This window comes from Mandrillus leucophaeus, unplaced genomic scaffold (assembly GCF_000951045.1).
Source record: "Mandrillus leucophaeus isolate KB7577 unplaced genomic scaffold, Mleu.le_1.0 Scaffold46, whole genome shotgun sequence".
Lineage (NCBI taxonomy): Eukaryota > Metazoa > Chordata > Mammalia > Primates > Cercopithecidae > Mandrillus > Mandrillus leucophaeus.
Window position 1 is genome coordinate 661,420 of NW_012104920.1, and position 21,790 is coordinate 683,209.

At 49.9% G+C, this 21,790-nt stretch overlaps 1 protein-coding gene across 1 annotated transcript in view; it reads left to right on the top strand.

Annotated features, from left to right (window-relative positions):
- Nucleotides 1–3,803, top strand: part of ALOX12B (arachidonate 12-lipoxygenase, 12R type) — a 15,179-nt gene extending 11,376 nt beyond the window's left edge. The window contains exons 11-15 of the mRNA XM_011994519.1: nt 111–280; nt 729–850; nt 2,686–2,786; nt 3,136–3,306; nt 3,504–3,803. Coding sequence (XP_011849909.1) covers nt 111–280; nt 729–850; nt 2,686–2,786; nt 3,136–3,306; nt 3,504–3,683 — 744 coding nt within the window. The 3' untranslated portion in view covers nt 3,684–3,803. The remainder of the gene's footprint in view (nt 1–110; nt 281–728; nt 851–2,685; nt 2,787–3,135; nt 3,307–3,503) is intronic.
- Nucleotides 3,804–21,790: the final 17,987 nt, after the last annotated feature.

Genomic DNA, 21,790 nt, shown 5'->3' on the forward strand with positions numbered 1-21,790 from the left:
GGGGGGGGGCTGGGTCGGGGGTTACAGGGGCACTTACTGGGATCCTAGAGGACCTGAGGGGGGTGCCAGGGATGCCCATCCAGCTCCAGGATCTGCCTCCTCCCTCACAGGGCATGTCCCTGGGCGTGGAGGGCTTTGCTGAGGTGATGGTACGGGCTCTGTCGGAGCTCACCTATGACAGCCTCTACCTCCCCAATGACTTTGTGGAGCGTGGGGTCCAGGACCTGCCTGGATATTATTACCGTGATGACAGCTTGGCGGTGTGGAATGCACTGGAGAGGTGAGCTCGGGACAGCAGTGGGTGGCTCTCAGGGTGGACACCTTGGGATGTTGGAGAGGGTGTGGGGAAATTCTAGAGACCTGAGTGTGGGTCTGGTGCCATCCAGGGGCTTGGCCTTGGGGAAGGGGCCTGGGGTCTGTGTGTCCATCACACCTACACCCTCAGCCTAGCAGGCCCCTTCCTTGCTTGGTTCCCCAGCCCACCTCTGCTGGCCAGACCCCTTCTAGGATCTGAGCTGCCTGTAGGCCTTGCCCATCCCTTACAAGGGAGTGCTCTGGCCTTTGCCAAGCCATCCTCTCTACTTCTGCCCCACAGGACTTGCCCTCCCACAGGCCTGGGGAAGCTCTGGGGCCAACTGAGGTCAGGGCATCCTGGGGGAGGTGGGAGAAGCCTGGCTGAGGAGTGGGAGGGGAGGAAGATCCAAACTGAGGCCCTGTCCCCTGGTCAGGTACGTGACGGAGATCATCACCTATTATTACCCGAGTGACGCAGCCGTGGAGGGTGACCCGGAATTGCAGTCCTGGGTGCAGGAGATATTTAAAGAGTGTCTCCTAGGGCGGGAGAGCTCAGGTATGGGCCTGGACACCTGGGCAATCAGGGGGAGCTGGGGCTGAGGGGCAGCCCCCAGGCAGGTCTGCTAGGGCCCTCCTGGGCTGGATCAGAACATATTTTATTGTGGACTGAAGGAGACCAAACTGCTGCCATTGACAGGCTCTTCTCCGGCCCCTGGAGCAGTGGCATCTCAGAGAGGCTGGGGAAGAAAACATGGCTGGCAATGGGTCCCTGTCTGAGATTAGGGGCTGTGGGTCATCTCTGCAGAGACCTGGAGGGGTCCCAGCCCCACCCCAGAAACAAATCTTTGCGGACTGTGAAATGGGGTATGAGCTCCAACAGGAAAGGGCAGGAGGCCAGGGAGCTGGCAGGAGGGAGCTGGCAGCTCCAGGAGAGGAGTGAAAGCGCCCTGAGGTCCCGCCACCTGGGTACACATTCAACAAATATCCAGTGAGCATCCACAATGCAATACTGGGCCGATTATTGAGGAGGCAAAAGGGAAAAAGGCAGGTGGTGAGGGTGCCTGCCTTCAAGGAGTTCATAGTCTGGGGTGGCAGGTATTTCCCTAAAAAAAGTTGTGGGGAAGCCCAGGGAAGGCGCCTAACCCACCTTGGGAAGGGGTAGTGGAGAGAAGATAGGGTGGGAGCAGCAGGCTAAGATCTAGCTGAAATCTAACTTCTTGGCTAACATCTAGCTAAGATCTGCAGGATGGAGAGGTCAGCCTCAAGATGACGGAGGATGGGGATGGAGAGTTCCGCATGGGAGCAGCATGTGGAAAGTCCAGAAAGCCAGAGGGAGCATAGGGAGTTCCAGGAGCTGCTTACTGCAATCACGTTCTCTGCAACTAGAGCTTAGGGTGGGACGTGGGGAGGTTCCCAATGGGCTAAGGCTGAGGCTGTGGGCAGCGGCCAGGCTGCACAGCCTGGTTAAGGGCCAGTGGGAGCCATCGAGGGTTTTGCGAGGAGATTAGGCTTGTATGCTAGAATATCAGGCTGCACTGGCAGTCAGGAGACAGTTAGGGAAGCTGCCGTGGTGTCCAGGAGGGAAGACTGGGGACCTGACTAGGGTGAGGGCTGTGGGGACACCACAGAGAATTCCAGAGCTGGAAATGACAGGACTGGGTGATGGATTGGGTTTGGAGGGAGGGGCCGAGGGCGACTCCACGTTTCAGGTTTTTGCAGCTGGATAAATGATGTATGTCATCCCTTGAGCTGGGGGCTAAAAGGAGCGGTTAGGGAGGAAGATGATGGGTCTGGTTTGAATATGTGGGACTTTTGGAACCTGAGATCACCATGGCAGCCGGGACACACGGGACAACAGGAGAGAGAAGCAACCTGAGGTTCACACGGGACAACAGGAAAGAGAAGTCAGCAGTTTGGTAGGGAAGAGGTGTGGGACTGAGAAATCCATCTGGAGTGGGCAGAGTCTGGAAGGAGGTGATGGGAGGGAGTGGAGGGCGGGGGCTGGGTTGATTCAGGGCAGGACTCTTCCGAAGGAATGAAGGAACCCAGGAAAGCCTGCTGCCTCTCCCAACATCCCCAGGCCTGGGACCAGAGAGGCACCCCCAGGGAAACTGGAAGAGAGATCTGAGGGTCACAGGTTAGACAGGGGCCAGGAGCAGCCCTGGAGGACTTTTGGCCAGGGCCTGCCGCCCTCTATCCCTAACCTCATGATCTGGATTAGGGGAGATGGGGTTCCTGCCACAGGAGGGTCACGCAGTCAGGATGAGGGTACGGATGCGGCAGCTTGAAGCTTTTGCAAAACGGGGAGAGCGGGGCATGGTGGCGCCCTCTGCCGGGCAGCCAGTGCCAGGGCAGGACTGACGCCGCCTGGGCTTTTCCCCTGCCGCTCAGGTTTCCCCAGGTGCTTGAGAACCGTGCCTGAGCTGATTCGATATGTCACCATAGTAATCTTCACCTGCTCTGCCAAGCACGCTGCTGTCAACACAGGCCAGGTACCGGTGCTCTCACCAGCTCAGGCCTAGCCCCAGGCCCAGACCTCCCAAATTTAGTCCGTGCCCCAACCTCAAACCCAGCCTCAGCCATAATCCCTGGTCCAGCTTCAACTTGTCTCAGTCCAAGTTCCAGCTTCAACTCCAGTCCCAACGGAAACCAAGCCTCAGCCCCAACTCTCAGCCCCAGCCCCAGTCTAACCAACCCAGCCCAGCCTCAGCGCCAAGGGCGGGGAGTCCAAGGCAGCGACTGGAGGGCAGATGGTCAGGGCGTGGCGGAAGGAAGCTCCCACGGTACTCTTCTTTCCGGGGTACTCTTCCACCCAGACCCGCGCCTCTACCCCACTTCCAGATGGAGTTCACCGCCTGGATGCCCAACTTCCCAGCGTCCATGAGGAATCCACCGATTCAGGCTAAGGGGCTGACCACTCTGGAGACCTTCATGGACACGTTGCCGGATGTGAAGACCACGTGCATCACACTGCTGGTGCTCTGGACCCTCAGCCGCGAGCCTGACGACAGGGTGCGAGACGGGATGGGGGACTCTGAGCACAGGGAGGGGGCCAGGAGCTGGGGCGGGGGGAGGATAACTGGAGGCGTCGAGAGGGGAGCAGGGAGTGAGAGACCACTGAAGCCAAAGGGTGGAGGGGCCAGGGCCACCGGCAGGAGGAGGGGGTCCTGGCCGGCCCTGGTTCCAGCTGTCCAGCTCTCTGCCCGCAGCGGACCCTGGGACACTTCCCGGACATTCACTTCGTGGAGGAGGCCCCGCGGAGGAGCATAGAGGCGTTTCGCCAGCGCCTGAACCAGATCTCACACGACATCCGCCAGCGCAACAAGTGCCTCCCCATCCCCTACTACTACCTGGACCCGGTGCTGATTGAGAACAGCATTTCTATTTAGGAGCGCCCTTCCCCTCTCTCCTCTCCCCATCCTGTGCCCTCCTATTTTCAAAAAACAAAACAAAACAAAACACAGAAACCTCAAAAACCAAAAACCAACCAACCAAAAAACCTTCCTTTCCGTGGGTCTGGCTGTGAGTGCGCGCGGCAAGTTACTCGGGCGCTGGCGGCAGGGCTGGCGGCAGGGCTGGCGTCGCGGGGTGCGGGTGCAGGCTGTGCGCGCCACGCGCTCTCACCGCGATTCCGTTCTCTGCGGCCGCGGGATCCAGTAGGAGTAGGGCAGCGCCAGGCCCCGGTTCCACTCCAGGACGTCCGCCCACATCTGGGCCAAGCGGCTCTGTAAGGCGGCGATGCTCTGCCGCAGGGCCTTCTCGGTGCAGTGCTCCTCTGGGTAGGTGTCCAGGCTGGGAGAAGGAAAGGCTGGGACCTTGGCGGGCTGCATTTTCAGCCCACAGCGATTCTGTTCCATCTTAAGTCTCCTTACCAGGGAACTTAGTCCACCCAAGCCCAGCCCACCTAGGGGTCCTGGACCACTCCAGACCATCCAGCTTGAAGCATAAACCACCCGCCCACCTAGACAAAAGACTGCGGGCCGCAAGAAACCCAGACCACTCCAAGCGCGGCTCACTCTGAAACCCAGACCACTCTTAGCTCCACCTACTAGGAATCCACAACACCCTAAGCCACACCCACCAGCAACCTAGCGGCTGCAAGCCCTGCCACCTAGGAGCCTAGCCTGCTAAGTGCACCCTTCTGGTAGCCATTGTCCCCAAGATCCCTTCCTCAATGTACCCACTCTCTAGAAGCTGAGACCCCAGCCATCCCCACCTGGGCCTTGCTTCTGGTGTCCTTGGTTTCATGGCTGACCCCCCACAGGAGCACCAGGGTGCGGTGTGTGGCACTGACCTCAGGGAGTGAGGCTGCTAGTTCCGTCTGGCCCTTGGCGGTGGGCAGGGCAAGCCACTGGATGATAGGAATACTGGGGATCCAGGTACTGAATTCAGAGCGACCCCCGCAAACTCAGTACAGAGCTGCCAGTGCTGCTAGGGCTGTTCCTCCCGCGACCCTGCTTGTCCCCCGGGTTGGCACTGGCTCACCTGGCCGCTGTTGATGGCAGCATGTTGGGCTGAGCAGGTGATGATCATAGTGAAACAGCAGATGAGCCCAGCACAGTGGCCCAGGGTGGAAGGGACCCCTCGATGGGAATAGGGTAGAGAGACAGAGCTGAGACCCAAGAGGCTGCTGCCCTAGGGCAGTGGACAGCACCTCTGAGAGCATCTGGCTTTGAAAACCCTCCCGGAAGATCTCCCTGACCCAGGCCTGGAGCTCCGAGTCCCTGCTCACTGCCGTGTCATCCGGGCAGTAGATGTTAACAATATTGGTCCCAAAGCTGGGGGGTCGGGAATACATGGTGACTAACACTTGGGAGCTAACACTGCACAGGGGTGTGGGTTGGAAGGGGCCACTGAGACCTGCTGCCCACAAAGGAGGGAACTGAGGCCAAGGAAGGAAAACGGCCAACCACAGAGTGAATTGCAGAGCCGAGATCAAACCGAGAGGCTGTGGTCTTCACCACCGCATGCAAACGGAGGCCCCAGGGCGGTGACTGATCTGCAGATGTGTTTCGATCAGCCGGCAAGGTTTTTCTGTTTGTTTTTCAAGTTGAATCACTTACCAACATTTAAATATTAGAAGATGTCTGGTTTCTGCTGAAAAATCAGAAGATGTGGTCACAGTGATAGCTGGGTCACCACTGTCCCTGTCAGACAAACATGAGTTCCCCACTGGCCACGGTCCCCACCCATTCTTCTTTCTTAGCTTTTCTCTGCCCACTGGTCCTGCAGGCATTTGGATTCCAAACCACAGGGAAGGATGAGACACCAGGCCCATCTGTGTTGGGACCATCCGACTGGGTTCATTTCCTCCACTGGTTCCCAAAGGGCCCTCCATCCCCAGCCATTGTAGGATGTGCAGACCCCCTGCTGAGGAAGGAGCTCCTGCTGCAGATGTTCATATAGGGGGAGTCCCTGAGGACTTCAAGGGGGAGGTGGGACATGAGTTGAGCTTGTAGCCAGGGCAGAATTTGAATTGGGAGAGAGGGAGAAATTAGGGCGCCTCATCTCCCTAGGCCCTGTGTGTGCTGAGGTGGAAGAATGGAAGTAGGGGCAGATTTTAAAGGGGCTGAGCTGCAGGGAATGCAGCATTGCATGTGGCGAGCCACTGGGCAACACTCGTGGCTAATGGGCAGCGGCACCGCCATCAATCTCAGTGCTGGTGGGAGGTCATTATGCAGGCTGGTGGCAGGAGCTGGGAAACCGCAGGAGGCCAGATGTTAAGAGGATCTGGCCATTGGTGTGGAGGCCACAGCTATACCCCAAGGCAATCTCCTATGAGGAATATTTCAATGGAAAAACCTGGAGACACGTGACTTTATCTATGGGGTAAATAATAATCTTTTTTTCTTTTTTTTTTTTTGAGGCGGAGTTTTGCTCTTATTGCCCAGGCTAGAGTGCAATGGCACAATCTTGCTCACTGCAACCTCCACCTCCTGGGTTCAAGTGATTCTCCTGCTTTAGCCTCCCCAGTAGCTGGGTTTGCAGGTGCCCGCCACTACACTCAGCTAACTTTTGTATTTTTAGTAGAGATGGGGTTTGCCACATAGGCCAGGCTGGTCTCGAACTCCTGACTTCAAGTGATCCACTTGCCTCGGCCTCCCAAAGTCCTGGGATTACAGGCGTGAGCCACCGTGCCTGGCATTATAATCTTAATAGCTAATCTCAGAGAGCACTTTCTGTGCATTGGGGTTTGTTCTTAGGGTTTTGCATTTAATAACAATAATAAGCTATACCATAGGTGCTCTTATTATCCTCATTGTCAGATGAAGAAACCAGCACAAAGAGGTTAAATAACTTGCCCAAGGTCACACAGCTGGGAAGGATGAAGGGTAAGCAGGAAGGGCTTGGAGACAGCAGTGCGTTTGGGCAGGAGGCTGGGGGAAGGTTGAATAAACCAACAGGGGTATAGGGGAGGGTGAGAGGGTTGGAGCCCTCAGGCCCCAGGGGAGTGTCACCTCTCTATGGCTGCCCAGATCTGGAATGTAGTAGTGGGCGAGGTCCTGGACCTTGAGGTCAGCCAGCTGGTGGGACAGGTACAGGGAGCGGTAGGTGGCAGCTGCCAGTCCTTTGTTGATCAGCTCCAGGCAGCCCACCTGTCCCAACGACATTGCCTGTAATGAGCAGAGAGCCCATTCCTGCTGCTAGCAGGGGCTCTGGACCAAATCTCAGGCCTCCCCTGGCCCTCTGTGCTCCCCACAAGATCCCAGGCCTCCAGGGCCTTGACCTGGTGGATGAGCTTTCCTGGTACAAAGAGCCCAGTGCTGGGTGGATGTTGATGTAGAAGGTGCAGAAGAAAGGGGAAGCCGGAGTCAGAGGTCAGATCAGGCAGCCCCGGGTCTCCCACAGCTGTGGGCACTGAGGGGAGGGCTCCTCCTTGCCTTGAAAATGGGTGGCTCATGGGCAGCTGCTGCAGTATAGACAAAGCAAAGGCTCCATCACAAAGTGGGTACAAAGTAGATGAGTGACCGTCTTGTGCACCAGGAACTTTGAGGGTCACACCCAGGTCTTGTCCAGGAACCAGTCCTCAGCTGGGTCACTGGGCAGGAAGATGGGGCTGTCTAGGCTGGGTGTCTGAGTGAGCTGGAGTGGGGGCACAGGAGAGGGCAGGGATTGGGCAGACACTGGGGAAGGGCAGCCCATCATCATGTCCATGGGGCCAGAATAAGGGAGGAGACCACCCCTCATATTGTCTTATGCTCAATTTCAGCCTCGAACGAAAGAAGAAGTAAAAACTAAAAGGCAGAAATGAAATCCACAGGCAGACAGCCCGGCATCACACCCTGGGCCTGGCAGTTAAAGATCCACCCCTGACCTAATCGGTTCTGTTATCTATAGATTCCAGACATTGTATGGAAAAGCACTGTGAAAATCTCTGTCCTGTTCTGTTCCGTTCTAATTGCCGGTGCATGCAGCCCCTAGTCACGTACCCCCTGCTTGCTCAATCGATCACGTGCCTCTCACGTGCACCCCCTTAGAGTTGTAAGCCCTTAAAAGGGACAGGAATTGCTCACTCGGGGAGCTCGTTTTTTGAGATGTGAGTCTTGCCGATGGTTCCGGCCGAATAAAGCCCTTCCTTCTTTAACTTGGTGTCTGAGGGGTTGTCTGCCGCTCGTCCTGCTACAAAATCACACGGTCAACTTCTTTACCAGCTGTGTGACCTTGGGAAACTTTATTAACCTCTCTGTGATTCAGGTTCCTCATTAGTAAGACAAGGTTGATGAGAATAATCTCCTTGAGAGGTGAAATTACCCAAGGCACTGTGTTGGCTGACTTCCCTGTACCAGTCCAGCCATCCAGATCCCCAGTTGTATGGGGCAGACTGAAAGGATGGGAAGGGAGGGTGTGGACACCTCTCCCGAAGGGGTTATGGTTTTAACTATTGGGAACATGGTTGAACTGCCAGAGATGCGTGACTCAGTAGAATCGATTCTGACACCCCGTCAAGGTGCAATTTGTTCTCTTGAGTTTCATAACATTTCTATCAAGATCGAAATCAAAGAGGACAATACAGAAAAACAAACTTGAGAGGGGCTGAGTAGGATTGGAGAGGCGATGTCACCAGGCACAGTGGCATTGGGAGAAGGCAACCTTTCAGTCATTCCGAGGATCTAATAGACTTCCCCCACCCCACCCACCAGCCCCCCAGGGCCCTGCCTTGCTGACCAGAATGGCAAGGGGAAATAAGGACCCGTTGTCGTTGGGATGCTGGTGCAGCAGGATCAGGGGTGCAGTCATGAACGAGGGCCTCCCATGACTGATGCTGGGGTAGAGGCCTGAGAGGATGGCGTGGTCCACCAGGTACAGAGCCCCTTTAGGGGAGGAGTGGAGGAGGAGGAGGGCCGAGCAGGCTTGGGTGAGGAAGGGGGAGTTATTATGAACCTGGGAGTATTTCACTTAAAGGAACTTCATTCTCTGCAGCCAGTGGGGTGTTCCAACTCAGAGCCACTTTCTGGTCCCAAAGAAAGAAGTACCTCCCCTCTTCCCCCACCCGAGTATTGAAGGTGACTCTGCTGTGGCCAGGCCCAAGCATCAACCAGAGACAGTGAGAGAAGCGCGCCCTGCTGGAGGTCAGCACAAAATGCACCCTCCTGGGGTCGCCACACACCCCATTCCAGTAGCCCACGGATGGGAGCAGCTCTGGGGAGCACTCAGATGAGCTGCAGAGCATCCTCAGAAACCATGGCAACCAACGCATCACTATGGCTTCTGTGCTGGGAGGGCCTGCCAATGCATGGCGCCTGGCAAAATAGCACAGGAGAGAGCACATTCCTCACTCAGCCCTGCCCCTCAGCCCTCGCCATCTCAGAACAATGCGCCTCCCTCCACTGGCGCCTGCTCAGCCTGCGGACTGGTCCCAGGGCCCGGCATGGGGACCATCCTGGCATCGGCGACCAGGAAATTATTTGGGAGACAGTGACAGCGGTGGATCAGGATGGAGTTGAGGTCATTCAGGAACTGGGAGGTGAAGGAGGCGAAAAAGGTGTCCTCATCCTCCTTCCAGTCTCAAATGCATACTCTGCAGAGGGTGGGTGTGGGGAGGGTCACCCTGGTCCTCCACCTGCAGCACGGCCACCACTTTCAGACCCATCTCCAACTTCCCAGCAGAGCCACTTCCTGATGCTGAAGGCTGGGCTGGGCTCCCCTCCTCCCTACCACAACGGGTTGGATGACTTCACTTTTCCAAGTGGTTTTCTTAGAAAACAAAGGATTGCAGGTTTGGGTTCTGCCTGGGGAGTCATCTGAACTCCCTTGGCCCCACCCATTTGGAGGAAGCCTAACACACTGTGTGATGTGCACTAAGGCCTCACCTAGGATAAGAAGAATTTGAAAAAACTGGAGTACTAAAGAATGCTGGATACAAGCACGGCCCAACCTTTCGGGCTTCCGCTCCACAGAGCCCTTTTAATTCCCTGCCAAAACTCACCAGTCCCAGGTCCCATTCTCCTGCTACTTTGCCACAAGGCAGTGTGGATGATTTGTTGAATGAGAGTGATCATTCAGGCCGGGTGCGGTGGCTCAAGCCTGTAATCCCAGCACTTTGGGAGGCTGAGACGGGCGGATCACGAGGTTAGGAGATCGAGACCAGCCTGGCTAACACGGTGAAACCCTCTCTACTAAAAAAAAATACAAAAAACTAGCTGGGCGAGGTAGTTTTTTTCTTTCAAAAAAAAAAAAATAAAATAGACAGTGACCATTTAATAAGAGGTTGCATTGCTTTGGGGCGTGGCACTGGTGCTAAGGTTGCTCAACCAAGAGTTTGACCTGTATAGTTTAAATGCATCGGGCACCCAGCGGGGACAAGGATATCAGAGAGCTTCCAGCTTGGTTTGTTTATTTATTTATTTTGAGACAGAGTTTCCCTCTTTTGCCCAGGCTGGAGTGAAGTGGCGGAATCTTGGCTCACTGCAACCTCTGCCTCCCAGGTTCAATCAATTCTCCTGCCTCAGCCCCCTGAGTAGCTGAGATTACAGGCACCTGCCACCACGCCTGGCTAATTTTTGTATTTTTAGTAGAGACAGGGTTTTGCCTTGTTGATCAGGGGCCGGGGCGGTCACAAGATGCTCAGTGGGGGAGCTTCTGAGCCGGGAGAAGGAATTTCACAAGGTCATGTCATCAGTTAAGGCAGGAACTAGCCATTTTCACTTATTTTGTGATTCTTCAGTTGCTTCAGGCTATCCGGATGTATCCGTGCAGGTAACAGGGGATATGATGGCTTAGCTCGGGCTCAGAGGCCTGACACTGTGAGAACAGGTGTCACTAATAAATTTGCTTGATTATTTAATTGGGTTAAAGGTCCTGGTCAGTTTGTGTGAGCCCGAATATGTGTAATATAAAAGGGAAAATTTTGAGCCCTAACTGCTTGTTGAAGTGAACTAAACAAGGAATTTAACGGATCATCAGCAATAGGTTTTACTAAAGCTGTTTTTTTTTTTTACCATTTTGGTAGCCTGGACTACATAAGCAGAGTCAGAGATTACATTAACAGGTCGATTAAAATCTTCTAATACGGATATAACTGTTTGTAGCTCAGCTCTTTGTGCAGAATGAAACTGAGTTTGAATAACCTTTTCTTCTGGTCCTGAATAAGCTGCTTCTCCATTCTGAGAGCCACTAGTCAAGATAGTTACAGCTCCCTCCAAAGGAATGGAACTAGTTATTTTGGGTAAAATTCAGGTAGTCAATTTTAGGAACTGAAAAATTTTAGTTTTAGGGTAATGATTATATTACCAACAAAATCAGCCAGATTTGACTGCCATTCTGACGAATTAATAAAAGCTTGTCGAACCTGTGCTTTGTTTAAAGGAACTACAATTTTATCTGGATTGGTGCCAGCGAATCTGACTATTCTCGATTGTATTTGGCCTATAAGAATAGCTATTTGATCTAAATAAATTGAGAAAGTTCTAGTTGTACTGTGAGGTAAAAAGGACCATTTAACTAAGTCAACATTTTGAACAATCACTCCTGTAGGAGAATGGAGAGTAGGGAACACCAGGAGCTGTGATAGAACACTAGGATCTCTTCTACTGACTTGAGCACTTTGAATTTTTTTCCTCAATCATTTGTAATTCTTCAGGGGCAGCAGGTGTCAGAGTTCTTTTGCTATGTAAATTTAGATCCCCTCTTAGCAAATCAAACAGGTTAGACATTGCGTAGGTGGGAATTCCCTAAGCAGGTCTTATCCAATTAATGTCCCCTAATAATTTTTGGAAATCATTTATGGTTTTTAAGGACTCTTTACGAATTTCCACCTTTTGAGGCTTTACTGTTTGCTCCTCTACCCTCATTCCCAGGTAATGATAGGGTGTAGTAGTTTGGATTTTATCGGGTGCTACAGCGAGACCTGTTAAGTCTCACCACTTCTTGTAGCATAGCAAAACAATCAGTCTGTCCCGGCTTGCAGCAGCACATAAAATGTCATCAACATAATGAGTGATATAACAATCAGGAAACTGATTCCCGACAAGCTGAATAACCTTTCCAACAAGAGTTTGACAAATTGTAGGACTACTTAACATTCTTTGGGGTAAAACTTTCCATTGATATCTAGTAGATGGCTCCTTGTAATTTATGACAGGTATTGTAAACGCAAATTTCTCAAAATCCTGAGGATCCAAAGGTATAGTAAATAAGCAATCTTTTAGTTCAATTATTACCATCGGCTATTCTTTTGGGATCATGGCCGGAGATGGCAACTCTGGTTGGAGAGCTCCCATCGGTTGAATGGCTGCGTTAACCGCTCGTAAGTCGGTCACCATGCGCCATCTACCGGAATTTTTCTGAATTACAAAGTCTGGGGAGTTTCATGGTGAAAAAGGTTCAATACGTCCTTTGTCTAATTGCTCTTTTGCCAATGAACGTAATGCCTCCAGTTTTTGCTGAGGAAGCGGCCGCTGATCAACTCAAACAGGTTTTTGAGTTTTCCATTTTAATGGAATGGGCTTTCGAGGCTCAACAGTGGCCGCACCTAAAAAGGATATCCAATTCCTTTTCGGTCAAATTTAACTGAGACTTCAATCAGCTGAGTTATTCTGTCCTCCTTTTTTCCTAATCCTTTCCCAGGAATATACCCCATTTTGGTCATCATTCTTTGGCTCCCAGGACTGTGAATTGCAGAGGGAATGGTGAATTCTGTACCCCATTGCTGTAACAAATCTCTCCCCTACAAATTAATGGGAATGAAAGTAATCCATAGGTTGGATGGTGCCTTCCTGCCCATCTGGTCCTGAACGATTAAAATTGTAGCACGTTGATAGACTTCAGATGCTGTGCCTACTCCAATCAAGCCGTAGAAGCCTGTTGTCCCGGCCACGCTTTTGGCCAGTGATTTAAAGCTATAATTGAAATATTAGCACCTGTGTCTACCAGGCCTTCAAACTGTTTTCCCGGAGTCATTGTGCACACAGGTGTTTTTAGAAACTTGATTTACTCAACAGGCTGCTTTTCCGTCACTGTCGGTACTGCCAAAACCACCTTGTCTTTTTACTGTACTTTACTGTACTTTTTTCTACTTTTACATAAGGCAATAACAACAGCTGAGCAATTCTATCTCCTGGGTTGGCACGCCAAGGAATACTGGAACTAATAACCAATTGAATTTCTCCCACGAAATCTAAATCAATCAGCCCCGTATGAATTTGAATTCCTTTAAAGTTTAGACTAGATGTTCCTAAAACAAGTCCAACTGTCCCATCAGGTAAAGAGCCAAATACTCCAGTGGGCACTTTTTGAGGTGATTTCCCTGGACGCAGAGAGACAGCTTCTGTGCAACATAAATCTGAGGCTGCACTCCCTGCTGTAGCTGGCGCCAATTGTGTTACTCTGGTGGCTGGGCAAGAGACAATGATGGTGGTTGGACTAGAGGCAATGACCGACTGAGGGACAAACTGCTGGAGTGGGAATGCCCCAGTGTGGAGTGGGGCCTAAGGCTGGCCCCTCTTCCTGTTTCCCCACTACGGTTGTAACAGCTGGCCATTTTTATCAAATTTGGAGCGATACTGATTAGCTCAATGTTTACCCTCTGGCACCTGGGACATAAGCCAGGTGGTTCTTTCATTTGATTAGTTCTTGCTTGTTTGTTTGATTTGTTCTTAAATTCCTTTTTTTGTGTGTCCAAATTGCCCACAATTGTAACAATTGCCTGAAAAGTTTTTAGCTGGACCTCCCACTTTTAACCCTGCTATGGCTTGAGCCATTATCATAGCCTTATGCATGATTTCACCAATTCCATTACATGCCCTGATATATTCATTAATCACATCAATTCCCACTGCAACCTTCCCTTTCACCGGGTGGATAGCTGACTGGCACTCAATTCTACAGTCACCTTCCTGGCACTTTCATCAGTGAGAGCCTTCTGAGCTGCATCTTGAAGGTGAGCAATGAAATCAGGATATGATTCCTTTGAGCCTTGTCTAATAGAATTAAAAGAGGGGTAAGTAGTTCCTGGATCCTGAATTTTTTCCCATGCCCTCAAACAGCAATTGCTAATGTGTTCAATGGCATCTTCTTGAAGTCCTAATTGTTGTTGTACAGTTAGCTCCCCATTGACTCCCTATTCCTAGAAGTTGTACAAATGTAATGGCAATAGCAGGATTAGCAGCATGGTTTTTTCTATCTTGATTTTGAGCCTCATAGGTCCACTGAGACTTAAACTGAAGAAATTGGGAGGGCGAAAGTGTAACTTTCGTTAAAATCTTGCAATCACATGGAGTCAATCGCTTATTCTGAGCTACAGATTGTAATAGCGATCGGACGAAAGGTGAATTGGGACCATACTGACCAACAGCTGCTTTAAGATCTTTGAGCAGCTTAAAAGAAAATGGTTCGCATACCGCCTGATGGGCTCCACCTTGCTGTCGTGGGGGTTGCAAAACTGCTGGAAACTGCCAGGCATTAAGATCTCCAGCTAATCTAGCTTGCCGAGTAGTCACCTGTAATGGCGATTCATCAACATTAGATGGCAGTGCAGCCTTATGTTGTAACTGGTGCTGCACCACGCACTCGTGGTTCCTGAGGCCCCGATTCATTCATTGGGGAAACAGGGCAAATTTGAGATTCAAACCCCCAAGGCTCCGAACTACATTGCTTTATTGGAGGCGGTCACTCGGGATGATCCCAATGAGGGGCCGAGGGCTCCGCAAGGCCCTTCTTTGTTCTAAACATATTGGCATATATGGCTTCTCTCTTTTAGGAGCAGCTGAAGGTCCCACAGCCTCCTCAAAAGAAATTAAGTCATCTCCAGGTTTGTCTGTATTTTCCTCAAAATCTTTTTCACTATCCTGTCCTCCCTCAACTTCCTTTGTATCTATATTGGCAGCAGCACCTCCTTCCTCCGCAGAAATTCTTTCTACTGGAGGATAAGCCTCATTTTCCGATTGAAACGGTTCCAAGGCTGCTTTAACTATAGCCCAGCTTGACCAGACTGTTAGAGGGATAAGTTTTCCTTCCCTACACACTTGTTTTTAGGCAATTCCCACCTGTTCCCAATCTTTTAAGTCCATGGTACCATGTTCAGGAAACCAAGGACAATATTGCTCTACTGTTTGAAACAGAGTAATCGGATTTTCTGTGCTAGCCTTCATTCCCGCGCTCTTTAAGAGGAACTTAATAAAGTGTGAATAAGCAGACGGTTTACTTTTTGATTGTCCCATGGTGTCGCTGGAACGCTCCGAGCGCACAAGCTGACTGCAAGGCCGACCACACGTTCTCGGGGGTCCCTGGACAGACCGTTCTTCGCAATGACCACACTCAGGCGTAATTTCACCTGGGTTCAAGGAGACCACGTTGGGCACCAGAGATGTAGGGGAACTAGCCTGCTACACCACCCGCAGTTCTCCCCTTCCTGGCAGAGATGAGGGAATGAGAAAAGAAATAAAGACAAAGACACAAAGTTTAAGAGTTAACAAAAGTGGATCCAAGGGTCCATCGCAACACGGAGACTGCAAAGGCCCTGAGCTCTGGGTTCCACCGATATTTGTTGAGTACAATTCCTTTGATCCTATAGGCTGAGAGTGGCCTGATGGTGAGGTGATCATTGGGTGAGCATAGGGAGAGGTGGCGGAGGGGGCTGCGTCCGTCATTAGCCAGTTAATACTACTTACTGTTCCACTATGTACGCTAATACTCTATGTTTAACTTATAGGTAATCATCAGAGTCCAACTAAGGGGTTAACAGAATAGAACAGGACGTGAAAGCAGAGAGCCCTTCAAGCCACAGGCCTGAACATCAGAGGAGTGGTCAGCTCCTGAGCACAATGAGCAGATCCGCTGCTCTGGCTCTGGGAACGGGCGGGAGACAGGAGACTTCCTCCTTATGTCTAGCACAGAGGACTTCTCCTCTTTTACAAGCAGCCTCCTGCAGCACCCTCCCGGGTAACAGAGCGAGGGTCGCTTCCCTTCCCACGAGACCTTTGTTCAGGCACTCAAGCGGGAGGTTGAGCCATAAGCCAGCTTTCTTGCTCAGAGGCTCCGCAGGCTTCCTGTGATTGTTTGTTCCACTCTGTGGTCAGTGCAGCAAACTTAACGCCTGATTCTCTTATTGTTGGACTAAGCACAAGCTATACTTATATTTCAGTGGGGGATGCGGGTGGGGACAGGAGAGTCTGTTTCTCATTCCCCGGGGTAGTGAGCAAAGGCATCCCTGGGATGTCCAACATGGACGTGGGGGCGGTGAGGGGAAGGCAGGCATAAAGGTAGGGAGGAGGCTGGAAGAGGACCTGGCAGAGAAAAGAAGGGACTGGGGCTCTAGGCACTGTTCTGGGGTGGCACATGTGGCTCTCCCTCCAGCCTGGGAGGGATTTCAAACAAATGAAAAACATGGTTCATACAAATTAGAATGTTCACAAGTCAAATATTTTATTCAACTCAGCCAGATGGTCATGCTGGTTCCAAGAACAATTGAAGAGCCGGGCATTTATAGGCAATTTAATAAAGGAATGTTAGGATATGATTGTTGGGTTAGATATGAAACTAGCCAACATCCTATAGAGCAATCAACTACAATCTCTGGTTTATTTGCTTTTAAAAAAAAGAACAAATCATTTACATGAACTTCCCATAAACCAAGGCCTTTATTAATAATAGACAGCAAAGTCAAACAATGGTATGCTGTGCTAGAAAATAAAACATCCTTCCCAGCACTTTGGGATGCCGAGGTGGGAGGATCACTTGAGGTCAGGAGTTTGAGACCAACCTGGTCAACATGGCGAAACCCCATCTCCACTAAAAATACAAAAATTATCTGGGTGTGGTGGCGGGCGCCTGTAATCCCAGCTACTCGGGAGGCTGAGGCAGGAGAATCGCTTGAACCCGGGAGGCGGAGGTTGTAGTGAGCTGAGATCGCGCCACTGCACTCCAGCCTGGGTGACACAGTGAGACTCTGTCTCAAAACCCAGAAAACCAAAATCAAAACCAAACCAAAACAACAACAAAAAAACAAACAAAACAAAACAAAAAACCGAAAAGAAAACATCTTTAAAAGGACAGGCAGTTGTCCTCTTGATTCTATTTACCAGTTTTGGATAATTTTTCTTAACAAGGCTGCTCCCTGTGAGTACATCAAGCAATCAAATAGATCTCCGTTTCAGGGTTTCACTTCTCTCTCTCTCTTAGTTTAAGGCTCCCACTTCTTTACTGCTCACTGTGGCCCTGCTGTGCTGTCCCACTCTCCTTCTCAAGCAACAGCTAGGTGTGCATCCTTCTTTCCAGACCTTTCCTTGCCATTTCTATTGATTTACATACTTCACTTAAAAAAAAAAAAAACACAAGGGGGCCCGGGTGCCGTGGCTCATGGCTGTAACCCCAGCACTTTGGGGGACCGAGGCGGGCAGATCACGAGGTCAGGAGATCGAGACCACCCTGGATAACACGGTGAAACCCCGTCTCTACTAAAAACACTAAAAAATTAGCCGGGTGTGGTGGCGGGTGCCTGCAGTCCCAGCTACTCGGGAGGCTGAGGCAGGAGAATGGCATGAACCTGGGAGGTGGAGCTTGCAGTGAGCCGAGATCGCGCCACTGCACTCCAGCCTGGGTGACAGAGCGAGGCTCCATCTCAAAAAAAACAAAACAAAAAAACACAAAAGGGATCATGTACTTCTCATAGTGTGACTTGTTTTCTACCTATATTATAGAACATCATCATTAATGCAGTCAAGTGACTGCATTGAGGAATACTGAGAGAACTGGTAAAGCGTTATTTCCGGGTGTGTCTGTGAGGGTGTCTCCAGGGGAGATTGGTGGGAGTCAGTGGGCTGAGTGGGAAATGTCCACCCTCAATGTGGGCGGGCATCATCCAATCACTGTGGGTCCTGGTGGAACGAAAAAGGGAGAAAGGGATTTCCTCCCTTTTTCTCTCTCTCCTGGAGCTGGGACACTCTCCTCCTCCTGCCCTTTGGTGATCAGAACCCTGGCTCTCTGGCTTTGGGACTCCAGGACCCATACCAGTGGCCCCCCAACCAGTGGAAGTATTCTCAGGCATTTGGTCTTGGACTGAGAATGACACCATTGGCATCCGTGGTTCCAAAGCCTTCAGACTTGGACTGAGTCATGCTGCTACTGGCATCCAAGGGTCTCCAGCTTGCAGACAGCCTGGAGTGGGACTTCTCAGCTTCCATAATCACGTGAGCCAATTCCCCTAATTTCTCCTTGTGTATCTGTCTATAGTCATGCACCACATAATGACATTTTGATCAATGATGGACGACATGTAAAACAGTGGTCCCATAAAATTATAATGAAGCTGAAAAATTCCTAATGCCTAGTGACATCATAGCTGTCAGAATGTCACAGCACAATGCATTACTCACATTTTGTGGTGATGCTGGTCTAAGTAAAATTTTGTGCTGCCAGTCACATAAAAGTGTACAGTAATGTCCTAGGCCCTCACATTCACTCACCATGCACTCACTGACACACCCACATCAACTTCCGGTCCTGCAGCTCCATTCATTACACCATCAGCATCCCTGGTTCCAAGGCCTTCAGTAAATGCCTTATTTAGGTGTACCACTTTTTACCTTTAACACCATATTTTAATTGTACCTTTTCAATGTGTAGATATGTTTAGATACACAGATACTTGCCATTGTGTTACAATTGCTTATAGTATTCAGCATGGTAATGTGTTGCACAGGTTTGCAGCCTGGGAGCAACAGGCTAGACCATATAGCCGCGGTGTGTGGTAGACGCTACCATTTGAAATTGTGTAAGCACAGTCCACGGTGTTCACACAATGATGAAGTCACCTAACACATTTCTCAGAACATATTCCCATCTTTAAGTAATGCATGGCTATATGTCTATTATCTATTTACTATGTATCTTCTATCTATCTATCTTCTATCTACTATCTTCTATCTATCTTCTATCATCTACCTTCTATCTACTATCTACTATCTGTCATCTATTTATCTTCTATCTACTCTCTATCTACTATCTATCTTCTATCTACTATCTTCTATTTATCTATCTTCTATCTACTATCTATCATCTATCTATTCATCTATCTACTATCATCTATTTATCTTCTATCACCTACTATATATCTACTATCTATCATCTATCTACCTTCTACCTATCTACTATCTATCTTCTATTATCTATCATCCATCTATCTATCTATCTATCTATCTATCTATCTATCTATCTATCTATCTATCTATCTATCCATCCATCTATCTATCATCTATCTATCATCTATCTTCTATCTATTTACTATCCATCATAGCTCAAGGAAACCACCACTCTGGAGAGTTAACTGGATATCCTTAGAAGTGAATGTTCTCTGTAACAACCTTCTCTTCTCAAGGCGGGGCAGCCAGCTGAGAGCTCTAGGGCTAGGGTTGTGTGTTGTGTGTGGTGGGGGCACCTCACAGGCTCACAAGCTCACAGGCCCTGGGCAGAGGAGGTGGTGGTGGCTTCTCCAAGGGTGGTTAGGGACTGACTGCTTGGATTTGCACAGCTGAGCTGCCTTGGATGCTGCAGTTTCTCCTGGAAATGATAGTTGATCCCAAAAGATATATACTGACACAAACACCAGTTTATTGATTTGGGCGCAACTGCCCTCCAACTCACCAGTACATCCACGCATGCAACCATCCAATCACTTTCCCTTCATCTGACATTAAACAAACATTTGTTGGGTATCAATCTGAGTCAGTGCAGCGCTGGGCACGAGGCCTAGCAAGTTGAGTGAGACCCAGCTCCTGCATTCAAGAAGCTCATGGTCTGACTGGGTAGACACACAGGTAAGTGATGGGCACCACAGGGTTTTAGGAATTATTTGTGTGTTAATTCCTCCATTCAGCACGTACTTACCAAGCACCTGCAGTGTGCTGGCACTGTGATGGGCAGTTATGAACCTTGTCCTCCTGAAATGGAAATCCAGCAATAGAGGTCAGGATGGCTAAGTCAGCTGGAAATGCTCCTGAGGAATAGGCAATGAGGCAATAGAAGGATGAAGGAGGCACATCAGCTCATAACTGTCCCATCTTGGAAAGGACACACATCACTCCTCTGAGAATTAGTGTTTTGGCCAGAATTAGTCACATGGCCTCAACCTAACTGAAAGGCAGGCTGGGAAATGTTGGGAAGTACATGAGGTATTAGGTGAGCACAAACTCTCTCTGCTCCAGCATCCAGTGGTCTCTGCTGCTCCATGTTAAGTCAAACAGCCTCGCTCATGGAACTGAATATGGAGGCAAATAATTCAAGGATGAAAAAAGGTAGGAGCTTCATTATTCCCATGGCAGTGCCTGGGACAGCATTCATCAGTTCTTGTCCCTTGTCCCCCAGATGCCTCAAACCTCCTGGGTTTTAGTTTCTTTCCTGAAACTGCATGATTAACTTTTTTTTTTTTTTTTTTTTTTTTTTTGAGATGGAGTTGCTCTTGTTGCCCAGGCTGGAGTGCATGGTGCAATCTCGGCTCACTGCAACCTCTGCCTCCCGGGTTCAAGTGATTCTCCTGCTTCAGCCTCCCAAGTAGCTGGGATTACAGGCACCCGCCACCACGCCAGGCTAATTTTTGTAGTTTTAGTAGAGACAGGGTTTCACCATATTGGTCAGGCTGGTCTTGAACTCCTGACCTCAGGTAATGCACCCACCTCGGCCTCCCAAAATGCTGGGATTATGGGTATGAGCCACTGTGCCTGGGCTTTTTTTTTTTTTGGACAAGATATTGCTCTGTTGCCCAGGCTGGAACACTGGAATGCAGTGGTGTGATTACTGCAACCTCTGCCTCCCTGGATCAAGCAGTCCTCCCACCTCAGCCTTCCGAATAGCTGGGACTATAGGCGTGAGCCACCATGCCCTGCTACTTTTTACATTTTTTTGCAGAGATGGGGTCTCACTATACTGCCCAAGCTGTCTTGAACTCTTGGGCTCAGATAGTCGTCCTGCCTCGGACTTCCAAAGTGTTGGGATCACAGGTGTGAGTCCCTGTGCATGGCCTGCATAGTCAGCTCTTTAACTTCTCAAGGAACTCGGTTTCTTTTCCATTAACTCCTTTATTGCTTAAGTTAGCAGGAATTGATGGAAAGAAGTTTGACAGATACATATATCTCTAAATCACTTTTGGTATACTCACTCTCCACAAGGAATGAGCAGGTCAAATGCTGTTTGCCAGTCAGCCCTACCCCTTCTGAGGCACTGTTCTGTATTTTTCCAATGGTAGTGTTTATGCAGTTATAGTATATAAATTACATTTCTGTCCACATTGTTTTATAAAAATCAGTGAAACTGAAAAAGAAAAGCACTCATGCCTGCAATGTGAAGTAGTGATGGAAATCATTAGGTGACTTGTAAAGGAGGCATTTTGTTTTTACACCAAAAAAGCAAAGGCCATTTTAAAATTTGGAGAGTGCTGGCCAGGTATTTTGCAGAACGCCCCTCAATTTGGGTTTGTCTGCATTTTTCTCATTATTAGACTATAGTTATGAGTTTCTATAAGAAACCACAGAGGTGAGGTGCTCTTCTGACAACATTAGAGCAAAGCAACATGGTATCAGCAAGTTCACCTGGATCTTTTATTTACTTATTTATTTATTTAGAGACAGAGTCTCTCTTTGTTGCTCAGGCTGGAATACAGCAGCACGATCTCAGCTCACTGCAACCTCTGCCTCCTGGGTTCAAGCGATTCTCCTGCCTCAGCCTCCTGAATGGCTGGGATTACAGGCACCTGCTACCAAGCCTGGCTAGTTTTTTTGTACTTTTAGTAGAGATGGGATTTTGCCACGTTGGCCAGGCTGGTCTTTAACTCCTGGCCTCAAGTGATTCACCTGCCTCAGCCTCCCAAAGTGCTGGGAATACAGGTGTGAGCCACCACGCCCGGACTCACCTGGGTTATTTGATTAAGGTGATGTCTACCAGGTGTCTCCACTGGAGTTTTTTTTTTTTTTTTAAAGGATACTTTTTTACCGTAACGGATGCTCACTGAATATGAGCCAGAAAAAAAACAGAATGAAAGAATGTGTATGAAATGTTGTAATTCCATCAG